At 51.6% G+C, this 25402-nt stretch overlaps 1 protein-coding gene across 3 annotated transcripts in view; it reads left to right on the top strand.

The window, feature by feature from the left end:
- ZMAT4 (zinc finger matrin-type 4) overlaps nt 1-25402 on the top strand; it is a 57171-nt gene that overhangs the window by 5402 nt on the left and 26367 nt on the right. For 2 of the 3 annotated variants that reach the window (XM_065659138.1, XM_065659139.1), the window contains exon 2: nt 15179-15280. In XM_065659138.1, coding sequence (XP_065515210.1) covers nt 15179-15280 — 102 coding nt within the window. Of the gene's footprint in view, nt 1-9457; nt 10121-15178; nt 15281-25402 lie in introns of those variants that run through there. The other variant, XM_065659140.1, reaches the window with a different exon arrangement.

Raw genomic sequence — 25402 nt, 5'->3', positions numbered from 1 at the left:
TGAGCGGTGTGTGCTGGGTGAGTGGTCCAGCCCCGCGCTGGGCATCACGGCATCTTCCCGTGCTGGACGCTGCATCCACCAACCGGGCCGGCCCCGTGGTGCAGGCAGCACCTCCTGTGCTGGGCAATCAGTGAGAACTCGGGTGCTCGTACTGAATGGATGCTGCACTGGTGTCCGCACAGTCCAGAGTAGGAGCAGGAGCTTGTGGGGCTGCGGGATGCGAGTGTGGATGTCTGGGGATGCAGGAAAACAAGGCTGTTCTCTCTGTTGCTTGGGAAGTTTGGAGAACTTCCCATGTCAGTGTTCCTTAGGGAGCAAAAACCGGTTTCCAGGGTGTTAGCTGAGCGCTGGGGCTGCTGTCACTGGGGAAGCCCTGACCTGACTCACTGCAGCACCCATGGGTGCTGCTGGCCTGCATGCCTGCTCATCACCGGCCAAAGGGGTTGGTTTGTGCATCCCTATGGGGCTACTACCACACGTGTTGCGCTGGAGTTGTCCATAGGTCTAAGAGCCCAAGCAGAAGCTGTTCCTTATGCAGCATGAGCGAGGTGACTGCTGCTTTGGGCTGCATGGAAGATCTCTACTCACTGACCCTTGAGCCATCTGAATTGCTGGGGATCTGTATCCACTGGACCTGGGCAGTGCCCCCTCAGTTACTTGTGTTAAACACGCTCTGAATGCTGCCCTTCGGGCAGTCGCAGGCTCCTTTTGCCCTCCTCTGATGCTGACCTTAGCGTGCAGCACTGGGTGAAGAGCAAGCTTTGCAAAGCATTGAGAAGACACTTGAACACCCAGGTTGCATTTTCCACATGAGCTTGTGCTGCTGGCTCTCACGTGAGCACGTGTAATCCATCTGCACCACGCAAACAACCGGCTCTGGAAGGCAAGAGGTGAGCCTGGGAGGGGGGACAGCTCGGATCAGGGGATGCTGAGCACAGGGGCTTCAGCTTTTGGGCTCTTGGTATCCCACAGGAGAGGGCCAGTGACCTGGAGCATCTCCTGCCCCTTCTCCTTGCCCTGTGCTGCGGGGTGGGGAATGACAGGGGCTCGATAAATAATCTTGTAAGAGGTATTTTGCTCAAGGTTCTAGACAGTGACTCATCTCCTGGAGCTGGGGGGGGCAGCAGAGGAGCTTTCTACACCAAAAATGGGTCTTTCCCCTGATTTTATCAGGAGCCGGAAGGTTGGAATCCCATATTCCCCTCGCAGCAGTGTAGACCTGTCGATTACAAACCTCCTAATCCCAGTGCTCTGGTACCTCCTGCATCCCTGTCCCTGGGGAGCATCCTGGGGTGGGACTACTCCAAAACTCGGCTTCATTTCCACCCTTCCCAACCGATCTTATCTCATTGCTCTTAATCACTTCTGAGTCACTCCAGATAATGAATCCTTGCCTGTATGTAGTGGTTTGCATGGCATTTCTGTGTGTACCTGCCCAACTCGCGTTGCTCGGCTCTGAGCTGCATTAACTTTCCTCCCGCATCCAGCCCTGCTCCCATGGGATTTGCTGCCCTGCTCTGCCCTCTCCTGAGCTGGAAAGCCCAGAGGAGCTGGAATGCTGCTATAGGGCACATATTCTACCCCTGCCAGTCTTCCCTCACTGCTCACAGCATCACTGGCTTAGTGGGAAGGTGCTCTCCGTGTATGGAGAGGTTTTGCTGATGTTTGCCTGGATCTGGTTTATTTGCTGCTTCCAGTTTGCAGCAGTCGGTGCCATGGGGTGAGCCTTGCTGAGCTGGTACCTGGCTCTCCTGGCTTTCTCTGGGCGTTTTATGGCTCGGTGCTTGGCACTGCATCACCTCATTCCCCCCTCTTTATGCCTGGAGATTGACCTGGGAATGCTGATGGCTGGTCTGGTCCAGCTGTGGACTTAGCATCCCTCCCTCCAAAGAGGCGAAGGGAGGAAAAATCTCCAGTTTAAGAGCACCACCAAGCAGCACTCATCCTCCCTGGCAAATGTAGGCAGGAATGGGGGGGAGTTTTGGGAATTATTCCTTTGCAAGAAGGAGCTTCTGACCAAAACCCACTCTCTCTTCAGACCCCCGAGGCTCTAATCCAACCCTTTTCCATCACAAGGTGTTCTCCAGCCTGGGGGTGCTTATGGAAACCACTTGGAAATGGCAAGAATGGGGCTCCTGGGACTGGTCCTGGTTGATCCCCGTCAGACCCGGGTGTCCCATTTATCTGGGTTAAGCTCCCAAGGAAGGAGGTGTGACTCGAACTCCAGAACTGGTTTGGGAGATTCAGAACTGGGCCAATTTCTAGGCCAAGAGGGGGCCGTTGGTGTTCCCGAGGGTGGTTTTAGGTACCGAAATGGATGAAGGTCAAGGCTTCCACCTCCCTCCATTGCGTATTTATCTCCCTGACAGCTTCTGGGCAGGTAGCAGCACATCTGGAAGCTTTATTATTCCTTACAACGTGTGAAAAACACCCCTTGCTGCACAGTGCTGGAGTTGGGAGGGCAGATGCTGCAGGAAATGGTTTTCCTCCATCCACACCATCCTACCTTCTCCTTTGCACAAAGCCTTTCCTGCAGCTGCATCTCCTGAAGGCAGGTTTAACAAAGCCAGGCTTTGCCGTGCTGCCTTTGCATCCGTGACCTTCAGCAGCTCGTGCATGAGACCGGAGAGGCACTGGCTTAATGGGATGGTGCCTTTTTGCCCCTTCGTTTCGGTTCTCCTGCAGTTTCTTTGGCACTTTGTTGGCATTGCACTTGGTGTCCCAAGCCTCTAGGGAAGGATGTGCCCAATGCGCCTTTCCAGGCTTGCTGGGGTAGCCTGGCCACACACAGGTCATGGGGCACCCATATCTATCTATCTATCTATCTAATCTATCCTACCTATATCTCTAGCACCTATATCTCTATCTCTATCACCTGTATATCACCTATATCTCTGTCACCTGTATCTGTATCTCTATCACCTATATCTCTATCTCTATCACCTGTATCTCTATCACCTATATCTCTATCAATCACCTATATCTCTGTCACCTATATCGCTATCTTTATCACCTGTATCTATCACCTATATCTGTATCTCTATCACCTTTATCTCTATCACCCATATCTATATCTACCACCTATATCTATATCATCACCTGTATCTATAGGCAGATATCTGGGTGAATTTAGAGTCAAGAAGCATTAAATACGTGTTTTTGTAAGCTGTGGCTTTTGTGGGAGCTGTGCATAGGAAAACCAAGTGTTTCCTGGGGTCACCCCTGCTCTGCTGGTGCCTGCTCAGCCTTGCTCTCGCACAAGAGCATTCGGGTCTTTGTGCTTCTGGTCACCTTGCCGCAGAGGCAGGCAGTGATTTCTGTTCTCTCTTTGCACCTCGTTGTGCCGACAGCTCGGAGGTGTGAACACTTCCACCTTCTGCTCCTGCAGAGCAGGAGATGGCGATTTGCAGGGGGCTGGGGTTAGGGGGGAGCTGTGCCTTTTGCTGCATCCTTTATGAATAAGGAAGAAATGAAGCTGTGGCGAGATCAGATCTGGAGAAAGACCCAGAGTTCCAAAGCGCTCCCAGAGGATAGATCCCTAATTGCTCTCTAATTGCATTAGAGTTTAATTTGTTGTTGTTTTTTACTGTAATGTTCCCATTTTTCTCGACAGTTTGCTTTGTTCCATTAACTAGAAATGGCTGGAGAGGAATATTCTCAATATTCAGACTTGCCCCTTGTGCGATGCTTGACGGCTTTTGGGTCTCTAACGTGGTGACGGGGCTGCTGGTGCGGTGCTTGCCCCTTAACCCCATTGTGCAAGCCTCAATCTTGAGGGGTTTTGCATGGTTTTATGGGTCTGGTGGCACCAAGGCAAAGTTCCACCGGCCTGAGAGGGAGGTTGGGTCGGTTCCTAAGCCACATCAGTCCTTGGCATGTGTGGGATGAGAGGGAAATGGGAATGCAGGTGGTGGTTGCTGCCCTCCTTAAGAAGCTGAGCTCGGCCCAGAGCAGCTCAGGGGCAGCAGCCCTTCAAAAGGCTCCTTTAATCCATTTCTCCAGAGCACAGAGAGGGAGCAGTTCTGGAAATGCAGCCAGGAAGCTCCAGACAGGGCTTTTGGGAGTTTGATTTGGAAAGCGATGGGGCAGAAGAGCATCGCTCCTCTTAATATAGTTCTGCTTTGGAATTTATTGTGTCTTGTTAAAGGGGAAATGAAGTAGAAGATGTAGTTAAGCTGGGACCTGCTTCTTGCCAATACATGATTGTGAGTGAAACAAATCCTTAAGGCAGGAGAGTATAAATAAACCTTTCCATGCTCTCAGCCTCTGCACTTGGGGCCCTGGAGGTGTTGCCTGCCTCTCCTTTGGTCTCCTTGCTTCTATGTCACCTCCCGCTTGCTCATGGCTGATGACACAGAGTGATCGAGGCCTCAGCGTGCCCATGAGCTGGCTGTGATGGAGCTGGCTCTGGAAAAGGAATATCGCTACTGGGAGCTGCAGGGAGCTGCATCGTGAACTTAAAACCACTCCTAAATTTGATCTAGCCGCTTAAAAACAGTGGGTGGACTCGGTGGCAAAGTGAGACGCTGGTATTTAAAGCTGCCTTGAGGGATGGAGCCACAGGGAAGGCACCCAGCAGCAAGCTGGGAATATTCAAAATTAGATGGAGAAAATAGGGAAAGCTGATGCTGGAGCTGCAGCACTCGGAGTGCGTTGTCAGAAACCCCAGGAGCAGGATGGAACCGAGCACCAGCTGCTTTGGAAGGCAGAAATGAATCAGTTCAACCCCCTGTTGTAGGGGATGCTGAGCAAGCTGCTCTGGTGTTTGGTGTATAACAGGCACACGTGAGCTTTGGTAAGAGAGGCAGAACCTTGCATGGCCCCTGTGCATGGTGGGGTGGGTGCAGTGGGGCCAGCCCCAGCGCTGGGCTCTGCTCTGGTGTCTGTGCGCACACATGCCCCGGTGCATTGGATGCTTGCTCCCATGGGCAGATCCAGGCTGTCCGCCCCTTGCTCTCACCCGTTACTGTGCATCTCGGGCCGGTGTGTTCCTTGCCTCCCACTCCTCTGAGCTTCACAGAGCCTTGGCTTCAGTGGCAAAGAGAGCCAGAGTTCAGCTTGACTGCAAGTGGAAGCTGATGGATGGATGTGGTGGTTTGCATCCTGCAGTGTCACCGGTGCAAGCGTTGGGATGATGACCGTGGATCCAAGCGCTCCTGGGGAACACCAAGCGATTATGCAAGTCTATGGCAATATTACTCCCTGCCACCAGAGATGCTCCATGGTACTCCTAATTGTAGCGCTACTTAATCTGCCTGATTTCCAAGCACACAGCTGTGGGTCACGGGAGCCTGGCAGGGACAGGAGCCCCACAGAGTGTGGGACCTGCTCTGTTCTCTCTTTAGCTGCCAGATGTTCCAGTCTCTGTGCTGCCATGAGGAGGTGCTGGGCTGTGGCCTCCCTATGCTCCTGGTGCAGGCTGGGGGTTCAATGGGGATCTCCATGTGTGGGGATGTGAGGAGCTGGTTTGTAGTGCTCTGCTCTGATGCTGGGCAAGGAATGACATTGCAGAGCAGGATGGAACTGAGTCCTCGGTGCCATCTCCGGTTGTCTTCACTAATTCATGTTTATGGAGCTCTTCAGGAGGTTCATGGCCTCTTTCTGCAATGCAGCTGGTTCCTATCTCAGGCTTTTCCAAGCTACCAAGCTCTGTCATGGCTTCAGAGCGAGCTCTGTCGCTGGTCACGGGGCTGTTCCGTACCGTGTCTGCCTGATGCAGATCGTGGTGAACCCCATCCTGTTCAGTCTGCTTGAGAATAAGTCATGTTCTAACGAGTGCCTCCTTCTCATCTGGCTCTGGTTGCACCAGGTGATGCTTTACTCTGGGAATCTGGTGTTTCCCAATGGATGCTTTCCCGTTTCTCAGCAACTCCCTACTGCCAGGTCTTGCCCTCTTTGCTTGTGATGGAATAGCTGAGACATCTCTTCAGTCTGCTGCTTCTTGGAGAAGCCTGCACCTTTGCAGAAGCTTGGGACCTATATGCACATGAGACAAAGGTGTTTTCCTGCTCCTACCAAAGCACAGGTTGTTTCTGGCTTTGCAAAACATATGACAAGCATTTTTCAGCCTTATTTCCCCTCTAGCCAGAAAGGATGGCTGGTGGCCGTGACTGCAGGATAACTTACAACAGCTGTTCTCAAAGTGCGGTTTGCATCAAACACGTCAGCTTGTTTTAATGCCTTTTCGGTGCTTCTTGGTACCACTGGGGATGCCTGATAAATACTGCAGGGACAGGAGTCCCCAGCCTATGGAGGGGACGACTTTCCAAACCTTGGAGCTGGTCTCTGAAGGAGCTGCAGCACCACAGTGGCATTGCTGAACCATTGCTCATTGCTCCTATATTGCAAGGGCCAGGATAGTGTTGTGTTTTGCTGTTGATTTTGCTGAGGGATGAGTGATTCCAAGTGTCTTGTTGAAATGCTCCCGAATACAAGGCAGGCCTGCCATAAAACTTAGGATTCCAGCATGCTTTTGCTCCATGGGGATGAGGGGGGAGATGTTCCTGCTGCTTAGAAGAGAACAGATGCTGACAAAAGAAGGGTCGTGGCGTTTCTCTTTTACATCAAGGATGGGCAAAGAAAAAGGCTGTAGGAAGGATGTCAATGGCTTCTGTTTGCCTTAAGATAAAGCTCCTTGTTGGTTGCTGTTGCACACACAAAGCTAATTGGCAGATTACATGATAATATGAGGAAGTTTAATGGAATCTGCTGATACCCTTTAGAGGAGGTGGAATTTGGGTGTGCAGTTAAATGAGGCCGGGGGTTTAGCTGCCCCGTGCTAACCAGGGGACTTAGAAGGCATTTGCATTCCTGGTGTCTTGTTTCTAAATCATTTCATTGATTACAAAAGCTCTGCTAGAGCAGGGGAGCTGTAGCTGAAGGGAGCAGAGTCCATCAATCATCGCAAACACGGAGGGTTCCTGGCCAGCCCTGCTTGGCTGCCTCGGGAGGAGCTGGGCTCCTATAAATCCTCACTGGGTGGGACTGGATGAGGCAGCTCTGGCTGGTAAGTACTGGATGTGTCATGGGCAGATGACCTGGCCCAGAGAGGGGCGAAGAGCTCAGCCCACGGGTTTGAACTCGGGTGATGGTGAGGATAACCAGGAGCATCTTTGCTTCTGCTGTTGCTGACTTTGTTAACCTTTGCTGGGCAGGAAGCTTTTAGCGCTGTTGGGAATCAAGCAGTGACATTAAACTGGTTCAGGGTTGGTGCTGTTAAGGCTGAAGCTGGTTTTAGTATGAGGTGCTTTAGCTTAGCTTCAGCTAGGCCAGCATGCAGGCTTTTATGAAGGAACCCAGTGTTAAAATAATCCCCCCTGGGTGACGGACAGATTTGTTCTCTGAAGGCTTCTTCTAAGCTCGTTGCCACCTTACATGGCTTTGCCTCTTGGGTTTCTGAGCTGAAGCTGATGGGCAGCGACAAGCCCTGATTATGCAAAGTACCGGAGGCTACGAGCTGCGGGCACGGGATTCGGCTTGACTCGCTTCCCGCTGTTCCCCACGTTATTAGGGAGCCACAGCAAAAAGTAGGTCCTGCTTAGCCAAAAATAAACGTGGCGTCCTGATTGCGATTGCAGAGGGGGGGCAATGCGGGAGCCGCTCACCGGCTCCTGCCCGGCACTGACCCCAGGGCAGGGACCGCTGAGTGGGGTACCCGCAGCCCGGCAGCGCAGACCCCGCTCCGGGGATGCTCCGGCGCTATTTATGCATCTTCTAGGGAGAAACCACCGTTTCCATAGCAACCGCGAGCATCACATGGTGACCGCGGCTCCGCACATGCAGCCCGGCGGGCGCCTCGCTGCGCTCCCGACGCCGTGCGGGGTCCCCGAGGGGGATGGGGGGGGGGGGGGGGGGGGGCTGATCCTTTGGGATGCAGCTCGTGGCTGGGGCTCATCCCTGTGCCATAAGGAGGGGGTGGAAGGTGGAGAGGGGAGCGATGGGTGGTTTCAAAGGGGAGGTGAGCACTGAAGGGAGCGGGTGCCCGGGCTTCGTGCTAGGCTGTGTCAGACCGGGCTTCCTCCCCAGCGTGGGGTTTGGCCAGGGCTTAGGTGGGGGGAATCTGTTTCTGCAGGGAGATGCCAGCAGCAGAGATGTCCCAGGCCAGCGCATCTCCTTCCAGCTCTCTGCATCCCAGTTTGGGTGAGTCCTTCCCCTCTGCCGTGCAGCTACATCACCCCCTCCATCTCAGAGTGCAGCCTCTGCAGAGCCTGAATGGGTCAGTTTGAACCCCTCATACAGCAGGTTTATGGGCTTCCAGCCGCGCTGGAGGGAGCATCAGAGCCCCGTCCTTGAAGTGTGCAGGATGCAGAATTGATGCCCTGAGGCACGAGACGTGATTGCTCTTCGTTCAGTTCCTACAAACTTTATTAAAGCAGTCACAATACATCAATCTCCTTTTCAAACTGATATTGTTATTCAAGTCAGCCCGTTTGCAATTAAATCCTCATGTGGGGTGAATAATTAGAACGTTTCACGTGTGTAACTGCACACACACATTTATAGGGAAGGAACGGTGCTGCTCTCAAAATTGCAGTGTAGCTCCCTTTAAACTTGGCAGCATCCTTCCTTCATCACCCCCTGAGGCAATTCGTGGCACGGAGAGCTTGCTCTCTGCTGCAGGAACAACTCTTTCCTTTGCTCTCTAAATCTCTGCTCCTGTAATTTCCTCAGCTTGCCCTTTGTTCTCTCCTCAGACAGGCAGTAGGTCAAAAAGGCACTGGCTGGATTTTACTGCCACACACAAGCTCCGTCTCTGTCGCTCGCTTCTGTGCTGTGTTAGGGGATGCAGAGCATCCTGAGCCCCCAGAGCCTTGGCCTTGCTGCTTTTCTGCCTTAGGGCATCATCTGCCCCTCTTGGCTTCCCTCTGCCCCAGGCGCTGTTTTTCCTGACGTATTCCTCAGTTTGGGGTGTTTTTTTCTTGCTTGGTTCTGCTATTTATGAGCTGGTGACACTGGTGAGGAGGTGGCTACATCTGCAGCTTCCCGCCCCACTTGTGGATCCTAGGGGAATTCAGTCCCAGAGGGAATCATCCTTCCCTCCGCAGTGTGGGAGCTGCGAGGCTGCTCTCAAAAGCATCCTCACTGAGAGGACACTGTTCCGAGTGCTCCTATCTCAGCGCTAGCAAAGATCAAGAACTAGATCCCAGCAAAGGATGTGGCGGCTCGTGCTGGGGGAGCCGGGTGAAGTTGGGTGCTTGGGGTGCTCAGGTTGAGACCCATCTGCACTAAGGCTCTGTCTCCTCCGTGTTGCTCTCCACAGCCTCTCCTCTGTGTTTTGCCACATGCAGCAGCCACGTGCGGGATCTCTCCTGCTCCCCGGCTCATGCCACACGCGATGTTGTTCTGATTTTCAAGGCTCCAATAAAGCGTGTCAAAATGCATCAAAGCCTGAATGCAGGAGTGAAGCAAATCGACTCTAGAGGGGATTTCAAGGGTGGAGGGGGTAGGGAAGGGGCAGATAAACCCCAAACCAAAGAAGAATTGCATGGCGGAGATGGCAGATGTGCAGCACAGCTGGAGGGACACGGAGCATCCTTGGTTTGGCAGGAGAAAAGGAAAACAGCACGCACATCCTCCCAGGATGTGCTTGTAGTGAGCTCTTCATGGGCAGGGTCATCGCCTTGGGGAGGCTGCCCCATCCCTCCCCTTTCCCCCATGCTCTGCATCGGGGTTGTGGTGGGCTCCAATGCCTGGAGCACGTCTGCTGCTGCTGCTGCCATTTGCCTTGAGAGAGAGCTGCACTCGTGGAACAGGCTCAACCATCCGTCACAGGGCTTGATGGTGCTGGGAAATAAGGCACTTCAAAAGGCAGCGCTTTGCGTGCCTTCAGACGCCTGCTTGTAAGTGCAGCGGCAGAGCTGCCGAAAGCACATTAATTATTAGCAAAGACTTTTCTTCTTTTTATTGCAAGACAAATTAAACAGCAGAAGGAACCAGGAAGCGTTACACGCGGTGCTCATCCACGGGAGAGCGACAGCAGCACAAGCAACAAACAATTCGTGACGTGGAAACCGGGATGTTGAATTTTTGCCTTGCTGTCTGCCGTTGGCATTCCCGAACTTGCTCAGTCACCCCCTTTCTAGTGCTCCAACCCGGAGGTTTCGGATGCCGTTGATTCTGGGTAAGGTGGTTAAGGCTCTTGAGAGTAAATTGGCTGTGGGATCGCAGTTTTGTTCTTTACTCTTGGCTGGAAGGAATTGAGTTGCAGAATCTGGTGCTTTATGGGATGATGCTCCTTGGTCTGGGTTGTACAATAGGGAAGTGAACAGCAACATCACAACAGGTAGGTGATGGAATGAACACCTTGGGTGAAGCTGGAGGTGCCCAGTGCCATGGATGAGCTAGACCAAGGCCTGATGCAACTTAAGATCTCTAAGTCCTATGGGTCTACAGGGCCCTGGTTGGGTAAGGCAGAGGTTGGGATGCGCGTCTGTGGCCGCAGCAGCTGAGTCTGCCTGTATCTTCCATCCATGTGCCTGAGGCATGCAGGGTAAACGCTTAGACACCCATTCCCTGTGATCTCAGGTTTAGATCCTTCCTTTGCTGCCTCTGTTCGATATATCCCCTCCTGATCCAAGTGCTGTGGGATCTGCAGGTGCTTGTGAGCCGAAGAGCTGCAACCCGTCTGACAACAGCCTGCATGGGAAAGGGACCGTCCCTACCCTGCAATGGTGTGAAATCATCTGCAGCTCCTCAGGGTTTTCATGGCTTTCTGCTGCTGGTTGAAACACAGAAATCGTTGGCAGTGAACAAGGCTGGGAAGTGACAGAAAACACAAAACTTGGACTTGGAAAACCTCTTTCTCCTTCGTGTTTGTCGCGGCCTCCGGAACTTTTTGCTCCCAGCCGTGAATTTCCCGTTATTAAAAACCCTTCTTTTCCTATTCACTGAGCTCGTTGCTCAAAAGAAGGGGTGATGGGTTTGATAACGGGGGGTATGCAGCAGTAAAAATAGAAGCGGCTTGTGGAGGAGAGACTGCCAGAGAGGAGATTACAACAGTGTTCATCAGAAACACGATAGGAAGAGTTTCCTAGCAGTGATTGCGGGTCGTGATGCGGCTCCTGATGCGAGTGAGGACCCCGAGGGCTGGTGCAACAGCAAAGAGCTGCTGCAACGCGCACCCATCAGCACCTCCTATGGCCCTGAAGCAGTTCTACTGCCCCAGCTGGGTCTGGGTTGCCCAAGCACTTATTGCAGGGCTATTTCCACCCTCTCCTTTGTGACAGGCTCATGTTCAGCGTGTGCCAGTGTCCGGTGGGATTCAAAGCGTAGTCTTGAAAAGGAATTTGGCTTTGAGCATGTCTCTGATGTCAGTAATGTGGATTGCTGACCTCTAAAATTTAATGTAACTTAGCATCTTTCTAGCAGTTGCCAAAATCTGGAGTCAGCCCCATCAAATTGATTTTCATTAAGCTGTTGTAGTCACTGAAACTGCTGAGAAGAATCGTGGCCATATGGCACAAAGTATTTCAAATGAAGCCTCTCACGACTCAGTTTGCTGTTCCTGGTGATGCTGAGCTGACATGTGCAGAGGTTACTGATCTGAAGCACTGACAGGGGCCTCAGCCCTGCAGTGCCGGTACAAGAGGCAATAATAAACCCTTCTGGAGGGAGACAAAGTGATCAGTGCTTGTGGTGGGGGCCTCACTGTGTGTCTCTGTGTGGTTGGGGGTATTTAGACCTTGGTGGCCAGGGTGTGAATTGCACGTTGATTCTTCGGCTCTCTGCAAGAAAAGCCTCCGAGGACGTGCAGGGAACACATCCCTCCTTGCTCAGCATCTGCGGTTCTCCTTGAGCATCCCGGAGGTGCGCGGTGCTTTAGAGCCCTGGATATGAACCCTCCGTTCCGTTCCGCTTTTAGACAGCGATGGGCTGTGCAGGGAGCATCAGCCAAAGGCTGGTCAGTTGTAGGGGGCTGGTAGGCACTTGTAGACAGGGAGAACCAGAGTGGAATGAAGAAATATATGTGGAATGAAGAATATATGAGTAATATGTAACTGATAATTGCTTATGAGCTGCCTTTATGACACTTGTAGACAGAAGAAGTTTATAAATCACTGCACGTGTTGACCCACAAAACGAGACAAAAGGGGAGGGGGGGCAGAGAGCTTTTCTGGCGCGGGAGGAAGCGCTGTTTTTAGGTCATGTACCCACACAACAAAGATGTTTTCTTTCTCCCAGGCTCTGTGTCTAGAGTCTGCCTCTTCTGCAGAGGGGAGCCCTTGCAGCTATGCACAGATGCCATCAGCCTGCGGTGGCCTTGCGGTGGTTGCAGCATCTCTGGACCAACCCCTTTGTAAGGAGCAGAGAGGACTCTTGTGTTGTTCCTGCATTGTAACAGGGTCTTGGCCAGGAAAACATCAGCCCTGGACCTTTCTTGTGCTCTTGCATGCAGGCCCAGCCTGGGGGCCATGGCAGTGAGTGCCTGCTTTAAAACACGCAGCGTGGGGAGACCCATGTCCCTGCATTCGTTTCACTGCTTAGTACCTCGGCATCCTTTCGATGCGCTGCTCTAGCGTGGTATCTGAGGAAGAGTACAGAAAAGAAGGTATTTTAAGGAAGCAAAGGAGCAGTCACCAAACGTAAAAGCTTTATTCAGAGCCAGCAGGTCGCCCCAGCCAAATTTAGTGTCATTCCTGAGATGAGCTCTGGGAAATGAGGCTGTATAGAGCTCCCCAGCAGCAGAAACACAATTAGGAGGCTGCTGAGAAGGGGAAGACGCTCCTGCTCTTCTGTTGCACCTATGTGGGACAGGAAGAAGGCTGTTTTCTCTAGGCAATAGCTGGGATTTGAGTTTAAACTTGTTCTCAAGCTGCCATGGCTTTCGTGGCAGCTTTGCAAGGGTGACTTGTAGGAACGGGTGCTGGTAGTGGGTTGCTTGTGTGGAAATCTCCCTTGCTAAGGTGAATCTATTATTTTTGTCAAGCCCTTCGTAATGAATTTTTCCCGAAGCAGTTATTGTTACCAGAGCTTTCTAATTATTTTAAGTAGCTAAGCTTACATATGTTTGAATCCTCTCTACAGTTTAGCCTAATATATTCATGCAAAAGCATGAAGGAGGCTTTGCTTCCATTTATTCTGCTGTTCCCTAATCCCCATCCCTCGCTCCTCTGTCTTTCCATCACTGTTGGAAAGGAATACTTGCAAAGACAAGCAATGAAAGCCTCTGCCAGCATCCTGAGCCTGGGGAGGACACTTGGTTTCTGCTCCCCATCCAGCAAGCACCCGGGATCCTGGGGATGGAGAGCTTCTGTCCACCTGCAGGTCAGTGCATGGGGATGCTCCTCTCATGTGTTAATGCATCACTCGAGGGTCTGCCGTTCCAGAGAGACTTTATTAGGCAACCTGAATAGCTCCATGCGAATCCTGCTGCATAACATTCACATTGTCAGCACAATAACTGTGTTCACCTCTTGCGATGCATTACATCCTTGTGCAGTGACAATGGCATACAGAACCTAGCAGGCAATATTGAGGCTGACAAATTCTACACCTGTATCAGAAGTCACTGCTTAGAGAAAAGACACGAAATCCTGTTCCTGGATAAGCCTGGTTAGCTCGTGCTACTCTAAAGACAATGCCTTTCATATGCACGTACGTTGGGGGCACAATAGACCTGGGAGTTGTTATCAGAGCAGTAGGGCTAAGCTAATACTGAGCAGCTTTTGATTCACCCTGATTTTTGTGATGAGAGTTTGTACTGTGAGCATTGCAACTGCGTGCAAATGAAGGTGATATTACCTGCCTCTGCCTTGGCTGCTGGCTTGAGGTTTGATGAGGTTCTTCGGTTTGCCTTGTGTCAGTCCGTTGCATTAAATGAGCTTTCTCCCACCGGCTTTATTTCGCCTTTGATGCAGTTTTGCAACACTTCTTGTACTCCTGAAAGGGTCTTTTGGTGTCTTGGGAAGTTTCTTGATGTGGTGTTTCTCTAGACAGAGTAAATGAAGATTAAACCCAGGCAGGTAGCAAGAGGAAACAAGCAGGATCAGAGAGCAAGGGCATCAGCAGAGGAGAGCTGAGATTTGTGTCTTTTGTCTGGTAGACCATGACCAAAGGAATCTGGAGCTGGGGCAGAGCTGGTCTCTCCCACTTGGAGTCTCTGTGGGATTCAGCTGCTTGTGCCCATAAGATGGGCAGGGATTGTCAGGACTGGGACATCACAACACGCATGGGGTTCGGTGCAGCCGCTCCACGTCGGCAAATGCACACAGAGCGCATCATCCTCTGAGCCCGAGGGAAGGCCAGGATGGCACTGGATGATCTTAAGGTCCTTTGCAACCCAAACCATTCTATGATTCTACCTTGGCATTAGTCAGAAGGCATCGGCCTCTATTTTGATTGGCGCTGGGGTGTCTTTGGTTTTAAATAACCTGTCTATGCAGCTACTTCTGGTGTCTTCTGGCTCTGTTATGAGCCTCAACCTTCCTGATACACACGTTGGTTACCGCTTCAGAGCTGGATACCTGCTATTTGCTTGCACAGCGAGGAAGGTGTGACAGGAACTGAAGTGTTCCTGCGGAGCAGGTCACTTGGGGAGCTGGCTCTGGAAGTGCAAGTATCAGTGCTGGGAGTCGCAGGGTATTTATACACAGGTATTTAAACAGCTGCTGGAGCCCAGTAAACCACGTCAGCAATTTCCTCCGTGTCTGAATTGAGAAATACAGCGGAGCTTAAACCCATCTTCCTCCAGGCTGTAGCGATGTCTGCGTTATCATCCCCTCCGTGTTGTGGAGCAAATGGTTAAGCGTGTTTCAAGCGTTGAGTGATATATGCTATAGCAGGTTATGCACGTGGTGTTCCTAGACATGAATGGTAATGGAGAAGAACAGCTGTGCCTCACACACAAACCGGTTGCAGAGCAGTGCAGGAATCTAAAGGGGTTTGGATGCTCCTTGGATGCAGGTGGGGATGGGGCTGATGTCCAGCAGCACTGGGTGAGTGCTGAACACTTGGCACAGGCTGGTTGTGCATAACCCCAGGGACACCACATTGTGGGTGGGGATGCCCTGGGGACCATCCGTCTTTCACATTTACAGCCCTATAAAGTCGGTGACAAGAACCGTTCGGCTCCAGTGTTGCTCTGCCCGTGTCTCTGTAGGGAGCCTCATCAAACACATCCTGTTCTGCCTGCCTTGTGTCACTGATTCTGCTCCTTGTCTCTCCCCTCTGTCGTGAACAGATGAAATCGTCCGACATCGACCAGGAGTTATTCACTGAGAGCTACTGCAAAGTGTGCAGCGCTCAGCTAATATCCGAGTCCCAGCGCGTGGCCCATTACGAGGTAGGATGCTCTCTGGTACCTCTGCTGTATCTGTCCATAATCTCCATATAATCTCCAATAATATCTCCATCGCTGCCTTTTCCAGCTGCCTCTTGTACAAGGTGGCATCAGCTACCACATTCCCAGCAAATCACTACGCCAGCATTTGAATCTCCTCTCTGAAAACTCAACATTCAAACACTGCCTTTACCGGTGGCATCTTGCACCGTGAATGATGCTGCATGGTTGTTTTCCTCCTAAATCTGCAGTTTGAGTGTGACTGGAAGCAAGTTTTCAAGGCAAGAGCGAGCAAGGAGAGCTCAGCAAAACCAGCTTGGGTTTTGATATTAAACGTGCTTCACTGAGCTCCGCTGAGTAGGAATCACTGATTGTGCAGAGAATAGATTAGTATTTGTGAATGTATTTAAGCACTTAAGAGGTAGGCAAGCAATAAATAATTAGGATATATCATTAGAGACGTGTTAGAACAGCAATTAACAGCACTGCCTATCTTCAAAACAGAATTAAATAAATCCCCGTTAAACAAGGGAGGAAATCCCTGGGGGTTGTGCTGTTGGGAGAGGGAACCCACTGCCTGTCGTGTTCCTGCTCCATGGGCATAGGGAATGTGCATGGAGCCATTCTGCAGCAGCAGGGGGTAAATCCTTGTTGTGGTGAGGGGCTGCCTGAGCATTAACCCAGCAGGAGGACAAACACGTTCTCATTCAGGCTCACATGAAGAAGAGGGCGCAGGGTCAGTCTGTGTGGTGGTTGTGCACAGGGTTGGATGCAATCAGCCGCCTTTTGTGGGGTATTAATTGAGTGGGGAGCAGAGAACTGTCCCCTCTGGTGATGCTGTGCAGGGGACAGACCCGTGTCCGGTCCAGTCCCTCCTGGAGGGCAGGGATGGCTGCAGCAGTGATAGGGATGAGGCACTCCTGCACTGGGGGGCTGTGGCTTAGCTGTGCTCTGCCCCAGCTTTTGGGTACACGGGGCCTGTCAGTGTCTGCAGCGCTTCAACAGAGCCGCAACCTGTGCTAACGGGGCTGGAAGATGGGGTTTCCCCAGGCTTGTGCTCTGATTCGAGCGTTTACCAATGGGTACACGGCAGAAACATTTGTCTCACTGTGGCCAGTGATGACATACAAGGATTTTAATCACCGTACAGTACCCAAGGCTGCGGCGCTGCCTTCATAAGCGATGCAAACAACGACGCACGGTGACTTGTAAGGCACTTTACATGTCTGTTTGGGTGAATCTCTTCAGCCATCTCTCTTAAGCCCTCCTCTGACTGCCCTCAGTGTGCAGCAGAGATCCCTGGCAGCCGCTGCAAGTCGAAGGCTGCAGTTTTAGGGACACCTTCCAGATCTCGGCAATGGGCGATGCGGATGCCAAGCCTTGTCTACAGGAGGCAGCGGCATTGCCGCAGGAGCAGAGGCAGCGAGCGGTGAGCGATGTGGGGCTCAGCCAATCTCTTTCCTTCCGTGCCTGTAACTGTAGGTACGAGCTGAATCATTAATTCATAGCAGATGCTTTGGAGACGTGGCAAACAACACGGGTTTGTGGTGTGCGTTTCCAGCACGAGGTGTTGTGCTCGTTTGTCATCCCCGTGAAATCCCAGCAGACGCCGTAGGCATTGGGCACGGTAATGTCATTACCCAGCGTTCCTAAAGGGAAGGAGGGATGGAGACAGCGGATGCATGGGGAGAATAGGGAGTGCCCTGGAGCATGAAGGTGCTGCTGGATGGAGCCTTGAGGGGAAGCTTCCAAATCCATGTGCTTTGACTGCAAATGTGAATGGAAAACCACCCGGTTGCTTCCCCATGCAAGAGACCTGAGCATGCAATGGGTGGTGAGTCACTTGTTGGGTGAACTCGGCCTCTTTTTCTAGACACCAGACAAGTGTGTGATTCCCCATGTACATTAATCATGGAAAACTATGGGAGAATAATTTATGCAAATGATTCTTGCTCTGATGCTGTTCCATAAGGAATTTGGTCTGAGCATCTGGAAGGCTGTTCTCTCTGCCAGGCACTGTTCATGAGGGGTTTCTCTTCCCTTGAGCAGATCAAGTCTGTGGTCAGAATATTCACTTTTATAACACCAGCATCCGCGACATGCCTGTTCTTGCACCAAACTGTGGTGCTGAATGTACCTGAGCTCCAACCTGCCCGGGACTGCCAGCCTTCGCTGCAAGGCATTGAGTTAACAGCAGTGATGTAAAATTCACTGTTTCATCCTTATTCAAAAGTAGCTGGTCATGATTTTCACACCTTTTTCTTTTTCTATCTTCTAAAAAGCAGTCAATGGTCAAAACTGGTTCTTTCTGTAGGGGAAATAACAACCCTGCTCACGGCAAGTGAAGACCACACTGGGAACCAGCAATCACAAGCGCCTGGGCTGTGCTAACGCATCGTCCTCCATGGCATGCTGCGGTCAGCAGTGCCCTTGCCCTTCCTGAGCCAGAGCTCGGAGAAGGGGAATTGATCTCTTGCCTCTCCAGCAGAGCCGAGCAAGATCTGCAGCCTTTGTGCCAGGCACTGAGATCTTGGCTCCTTTGTGCATGCAGAATAAGACGTTTCTCTGTAAGAAAACAGAGGGAAACAGCGTACGAAAGGGGGATGTTTCTATCTTGCCAAACAGGAATCGTCAGTTCCAATCACTGTCTCATCTCCTTCTCCAAATCATCAACCAATAACTCTTCTTCTGCACTTCTTTGCCAGGAATAAAACATCATTTGATGTCAGTCGTGCAGTATTAAGGGGTATTATTTCCAAGGGCAAGTGCAGTGGAAAACGACAAAGGAATCGGAATGTTTGCAGCATTCTTTTCCTTCCAGCTTGGCGTACAGCAGAATACTGCCCTTATTTATGTGCTTTGTCTGTGTCTGCTGCACCCCTGCTCCCCTTTCCATCCTTCTGGAGCCGCCAGGTGCTCGTCTCCTGCCCAGGATTCACCTTAGGGCAGAGCTGATCCAAGTACCTGGCTCATAATGAAGTTGCAGGTGCCCAAATGAGGAAATGCCTTAATGAGCTCCCTGCATACCGTGATGCTGAGTGTCACAGGAGGCTGCTTTAGAGATAGCAGTTAGCTTCCACGCAGCAGTAAGTAAGAGATGAGGCTGATCTTAGTGCTTGTTGTCAATGCCCAAAAGATCGTGTGTTTGAATGTTTTAATTCTTAAAGCAAATGAATCTCTTAATTTGTCCCCTGAAGCATCAGAAAACTCCCTTCCCCTCTCTGCTACTGGAATGAAGCATCCGAATATGGATTCCTGATAAAATCACTGCTAGGTAATAGCTCGCTGTGCTGCCTAATGTGCCAAGCATTCCTCATGAGCACTGGCTTTCCTTCCCTCCCTTGGGAGGAACGAAAAGGAAACGGGATGCCTGATGAGATGAAGCATCATGAAAAAGGGCAGAGTGATGCAGCAGTGATTGCTGCCTGCACTGGGCCAAAGCGTCCCTGTCTGGTGGAGGTATTTCAAGCCCCCTCCATTGCCCTTCCTCAGGACACTTGACCAGCATAATGCTGGGACCAGCCTTCTCCTGATGCTCTTCAATGGTGTACGTGGTACCTTCTGTGCTGGCAGCAGGGATGGGGAGCATCTCGCAGCCTTTTTGCTCTGCTTTGGTAGCACGAGCTGCATGCGTCTTTCAAGCACAACTTTGACATGAAGGGATTGATTTGGTTTTGTCTTTAAATGATGTCTGCGTATGGGATAACCCAGAAGGCAGCACCTTCACAGAGCCCTACCAGGGGAGATGGGAGAGCCTGGCAAAAGGCCGGGTCTCAGAGCATGCGGCTGGTGCTGCATCTTGCATCCGGCTCCTGTGGCTTTTTATCAGCAGAGCATCATTATTCAGTTGCCATTCATCCCTTGGAGGTATTGCAGAGAAGTAACTGAGGCTGCTGCCCTGTGATCAGAAGCTCCTGCAGTTATGTGGCTGCTTCACCAGTTGCTGAACACGCTCAGCAGTGATTGCTGCCCTTGGAAGAGTGTTGGATGGATCGGAGAGGGTCAGAGAGGACAGCAGTGACTTGGGAAGTGCCTCGGAGCTCGAGAAACAGCAGAAGAAAACTGAAACGCACTGCACTTGCTGCAATGCAAGTGAAAATCTGCGCCCCAGAGATGAGGTTTTCCTGTTCTGTATTCCTGCATCTTGCCTTCCCCGGGAGCGGGAAGCCTCTCTGCTGCTGGATGCTCTCTGGATCACCTGTATTTTAACTCTTCCTTCCAGCTCTGCCTTTGGGAGAGGTTGATTCAGCCAATTTGGTGCTCTGTAAATTGAAAAAGCCAAGCTTTCCCAGTTAGCTCTGAGTCCTCCTCTCCCTTTGCAAGCGTTCACAACCATTAGGAAGATGTTCCCATTTATTTTCAAGTTTCTCCTTGAAAATCCTGCAGGAAAACTACCATATATGCAAAGCTGCTCTGGGATCCCACCCTGAGCTGCATACCCATCACCACATTTGCCTCCTTAAGCTGCTATAACGCTTTTCTCCATTGTAATCTCTATTGCTTCAGGTGTTCAGATGGTACTTGGCTTCTTCATTTATAACAAAGAAAAAAGGCCAGGTCCGTAGGAAGAGAAGCCCAGAAGGTGTTGTGCACCTTGTGAGATGGGGGAATGGATGCTCTGAGGCTTGTGGTGGAGCCTGAGTGGCAGGAGAAGGGCAAAGGAGAAGTGTATTCAGATGCAGAAGAACCAGGGGAGAGCATAGATGGGGCTGTGCCCTTCTGCACAGCTCCAAGCCAAGAGCTTTCTGGAATCTCTCACCCTGTGTCCAGAGGGAAGCGGGTGGTATCGGCAGCTTCATCAATACTCCTTGTCTGCGCAGGGCCGGTGCGTGCTGGGGTTAATGTGCTTCCTGTTGGGCTGCCCTTCCCTGGGCAACTGTGTGAAATGATGGCTTGTCTGAGGGACCCATAAACGCTGTTTGCTATTGGCACGTTAGAGCCTTAAGGATCAAGATGCGTGTGCTCAGAAAGGCAATCCTGCGCCTGAAATATTAATGCGGTGGAAGAGCACATACTCTATTGAACAAAATAAATGCTGTGCTGGAAGACAAGGAGCTGGAATATTCGGTGCATAGGATGCTGCGGGCGTTTCCAGGATGGAGGAGCGGAAAGGATGCGCTTCTGCTGGGAATAAAGGCTACGCAGGGCTCCGGTGTGTCAGGCACCCTGGTGTAGCACCGAGGGGAATGCAGCATCTGCCAGCCCTGTGTTCTGCCATGGCTGGCATTTACCTGCCAAGGGTTGGCTCTCTTTGGTGACAGTAACCAGTGAATGCTTCAGAGGATGAAGGCGGAGGGGACATCCTCCTGTTGTTCCTATGTGCTGAGAATGTGCTTTGCTGTGGTGGAGGTGTGTGATACAGTTTGTAGGGGCTGCTCAGGCATTGCTGCTCTGCAGGTTGTGCTGGTGTTTGGTACCTGGGCTTGAGGAGAAATAAATAAGGCTAAAGAAAGCCTTTTCTGTTGCAAAGGTGCTGGAGGTGTTCTGGTTATCATATGCGCACACAGATCTTCTGCAGATTGCCTTGGTACCCAGTTCATGTTGTGCTAACAGCAGCGATTATAAGGCATTGAGGGGAATGCAGTGTATGAGATCCATGGATGTGAGTGTGTTATAGGAAGGCGCTTGTCCTGCCTCATCCCTTTTCTGCACAGACTCGCCAGGGCAGCATTAGCTCCTTCAGGAAACCAGTGTAGATTAAATGGTACTTCACTAGGATCTGTGTTGCTACTCCGTTGTCAACACTAATGGCTAAACATTAGTTTTAATGTGCTCCCACTGTCAAAATCTATTGCTAAATAGCAGCAAGAGCAGAGCAGATAAAGCCCTATGGTGCAGCTCCATTGCAGGGAATCTCTGTGCAGAGTCCCATTTCTGGCTTAAAATAGCTGAAGTTCAAAGGTACTTTCAGAGCAGCAGTAAAATGCACCGGGGATGAGACCCTGGGGTAGCAGTAATGGGGAGGCACAGGGGATGTCACATTAAGCCTACATAGAATAAAAGCGATGAAGCGATGCTGTTACCCACGATGGGCCAAGCCGTTCCCGTTCCGCTCCCGGCGCACAGGAGGGCAATATCCCAGCTCTTCCCTCTTGCTTCCTTTGAGCGTTTTCAACCTGCAGCCCGTGTTTGCGAGCGGGTTCCAGGTGTTTGAAAGCAGAGTCTTTAGTGACGGTGTGTGTTGTGACAAAGCCGTCCCACGCGCCGTGCTCCCGGTGACTGGCGCTGACGTGTCTCAAAGTGATTTGTTTCAGACACACAAAGATAGAATGGGAACAAGGGGCCGTGCCGCTGCTGCATGGGGAGGAGGCGTTGTGTTTGTGTTAACTCTTCTGTTTCCCCACCGGATAGCTCTGTCCCAGCAGCAAAGTTCATCCCCACCTCAGTGTTGGTACCCAAGAGCTGCGGAACCTCGCTGCAAGGGGTTGGCTTCATGTGCAAAGCCCATATGGGAAGTTCGCACCCTGCTTGCTCTGTTCCCTGCATCCCTCTTCCCTTGGGATGTTCACAGGGAGGTGCACTGCCATGGAAAAATCAATGAATTCCAATAGAGAGGTAAATTCATGGTTGCGTTGGTCTTGGTGTAAGATCCACCTGTATTAGAGATGAGAGGATGTGAAGTGAGATTCAGTGTGTCTGGGGAGGAGCAGAATCTCACAAACACCTGATGCTGGGGGCATGTCCATGGGCACTGGGAATAGGGTACTGGGCCCTGCTGCTCCTGACACAGGCCGTGAAGAAGGTTATTTCCCTTTCTGCAGGGTACACAGCGGTGTGTAGGACAAGTGATGCTTGGAATACAGTTCCAAATCAATATAGGAAGCGGTGAAGTTAAAGGTCCCAGAGCTGAAATGATGATTCCCGAGGCAGAAAAGTCCTGCCTTGCTGTTCTGGAGCTGTGCAGGTGCCTCATGCCTGGAGCTGCAGAGCCGAGCCTGGATGCGGGCTCGGATCCATCTGCATCAGCAGTTGTGAGTGGGCAGGACTGTGTGTTATTCCAGCACCAGTCCTACCTCACCTACAGGTACCTGTGGTGCCATCTGTATGGGTACCACTGCCATCCACCTGCTTTGGGACAGGGGCTGTGCCAAGGGGACAAAACCAAAGATGGCCTTTCATTTCCCTTGCACAAACAGGGTTTAGAGAAGCCCTTTTCTCAAGCACCTCCTGCACTGGCTCCCTGAGTCCCCTCCAGCTCTCTGGAGTTCAATGTCAAGTGCAGAAGGAGGGTGATGGATGGGAAAGGGCGTTTATGAGCTCTCCAGGAGGAAGCACGTTTTGTGTGGCCACAGGAGCTAAGAGCTCGCACTGCAAAGCTGGGAATAGCAGGTGAGATTCTTCTCCTGTGAAGCAGCAGCAACATTTGTCATTAATCCGGTTTATTTGGAGCTTCTGAAGTCCTGATTTTGCATTTTTCAAGCTGCGGTGATCAGGATTTGATCTTGATCGCTGGGGCCACACGGGACATCTCAGGATGCTGCCGATGCCCTCGGTGAGGGGATCCAGCTTGGAGAGCAGGAAAGGATCACAGATTGAGAGACAATGATCCAGTGAATAGATCAGCAACAATTGCCTTTACAAGGAAGCAAACCAGCATCCAAAGCGGATAAGCCTCTGCGTCGCTTTGAAGCAGACAGATTGACGGGGTCGAAATCTCAGCTGTGTGCGATTGGGAATTAGGGGCACGTCCCCGGGTACCCGGTAAAGGCAGGAGCACGAGCAGACACCTCTTAAGAAAGGAACTCACGGAGGAAAAAAGGGGAAGCGGAGAGAAATGACCGTAAATTATAAATGAGGCTTTGCGAAAATCACAAAGGGAGGAGAAGGGCATTGGCACCCAGCAGCGTCTGGAATAACAGACGGGAGCTTGTCTCTCCGCAGCGAGCAATGGGGATCGCCACAACAGTGCGCGCTGGTCGTGTGGGTAGAAGAGGCAAAAAGAGAAGGCGTTTGCTGAAAATACTTGTGCCCTCTGTTAAAACAAAAGCCGAGGATGTTCTGTCACAGAAGGAGGCATGAATTGGTGCCGTTCCAGCAGGAATCGGGGAGGTTTTTAGGCAGCGATTATGATATCTGAAGTGTTGAGTTTTGAGGCGGCAGGGTCCAGTGATTTGCGTCTAAGTGCTTGAAAAGAGCTGGCCGCGGGTTCTGTGCCATCCGTGCTGATCCTCCGTGGGATGTGGGGAGTTTCTAGGAGGAAGGAGAGCGTGTGGAGCTGGAGCAAAGCCAGCTCTGGAGAGGGACTCGAGTTGTAGCTTCAGGAGGGGTGTGAGGTTCGGGTTCAGCATCAGGCTTAGAGAACCGGGCCTAAGCCACGATAACTTTATCTCTCTTGATGAGATTACAAACAGGGCCAATAGAGATAATGAAGTTGGTGTCATCATGTGGCCGCATGTTTCATGGCAGTTTAATTAAGAAGCTGAATACGAACCAGATCGACACGGTATACACTCAAAGGATTAAAATCCAACCCAGAATGTATTACAAACCAAGAGAAACCACAGCCATTTGGGCTGCCATTCCAGTTCCTGTCCTCATCTCCCACCCATGCCTGTGCCTGGTGGGTCTCTGCTCTTTAACTGAAGAACAGGGCACAGAGGAGGGGGACAGTGAGGGTTAGGTCAGACCAGCTGAAAACATAGAATCATAGAATAGTTAGGGCTGGAAAGGACCTCAAGATCACCCAGTTCCAACCCCCTGCCATGGGCAGGGACACCTCACACTAAACCATCCCACCCAAGGCTTCATCCAACCTGGCCTTGAACACTGCCAGGGATGGAGCACTCACAACCTCCCTGGGCAACCCATTCCAGTGCCTCACCACCCTAACAGGAAAGAATTTCCCCCTTAGATCCAATCTAAACTTCCCCTGTTTCAGTTTGAACCCGTTACCCCTTGTCCTGTCACTACAGTCCCTGATGAAGAGTCCCTCCCCAGCATCCCTATATCCACATGCTGATGATAAAGGGCGCTATGGGGAATAGAGAACCTGCATCATTCAAGCGCAGCGTGAGGAGAGCAGCAGCAGTGCTTGATTTGAACCTGGCTGGAGGTGGAAGTCCCTCACAAGATGGTCAAGTGTTTCAGGCTGTCAGATCCGCTTAGATCAGCGCTGCGAAGTGGGAGCACATCCCAGGGCGCAGCAGCCTGGATGGGAGGCGGGGATGGAGCATCCCTGCCTGTGCTGCCCGACAAACCTATTGGGGACTTCTGGCCTTGTGAAGGGAGACGATCCCAACCCTCCCGGGGTAAATGCATGGAGAAGCTGGCAGGGAGCAAAGCCCCCACGGTCGGGGCGAGTGGAGCTGCTGCATCTGAGCCCAGCCTTGTCCATGGCTCCCAATGGTCCTGGCAGCTGCCGGTGCTCCCACAGAGCCGGGATTGTCTCCTCTCGCCGTGCAGAGAGCGCTGCAAAACTTGATTTATGCCAACCCAAATCGCATTTCATGGCTCTGCTTTGCCCTCTTTATGCTTTAAGGTCGAATTGCCAGAACTGGGCTGCCTCCGCCACCATCCTCTGCGTTACGGTAGATCTGATAGGGATAGAAGTGATCCATTTGTTTGCTTTTATTGATGAGACGTCTTACAGTAGCGCATGAGCTTCCAGTGCTGAAGTCTGCAGTTGCTATGTGAAAACAGGCTCTTTCTAAGCTTCCCTGCATAGAGAGGGTTGTTTAGAAAGCATAGAGTATTAAGGTAAACTTCTTGCCGTCTAAAGGGGTTGTTTCCAGACAATTCAAGTGTAAATGCCTATGCTGTGGCACTCTGTAAAGCTGCAGAAGAGGTATTCACAGGCATAGAACTATTCTCTTAGTGCACATTGTGGTGGCTGTTGATGCACAGGCAGGTACACCCAAGGGCAGTGCTCTTGTTGCAGGCCATGGATTTAGAGATGGGTCAAGGTTTTGTCTTTGCTAAGGCTTGAACCTGCTGTAAGATGGATCCAAACGGGAGCTGGATGTGCCCTGATCCCACTTTATCCCGGTTTCCTGTACACGGCTCTTCTGTTGGCTGGTTTTCCCTGTGTATCTGTGCTAACTTGGGTGTCGGTTGCTGATGGGGCTGTGCCACCCCCTCCTTGTGCCACTTGCCCTTCTCCTGCCTCTGAGCTGCAAGCTTTCAAGT

The sequence above is a fragment of the Lathamus discolor genome, chromosome 22, assembly GCF_037157495.1.
Source record: "Lathamus discolor isolate bLatDis1 chromosome 22, bLatDis1.hap1, whole genome shotgun sequence".
In the NCBI taxonomy this organism is placed as follows: Eukaryota; Metazoa; Chordata; class Aves; order Psittaciformes; family Psittacidae; genus Lathamus; species Lathamus discolor.
The sequence above is the reverse complement of the archived record's forward strand: the minus strand, read 5'-3'. Positions and strand labels throughout refer to the sequence as shown.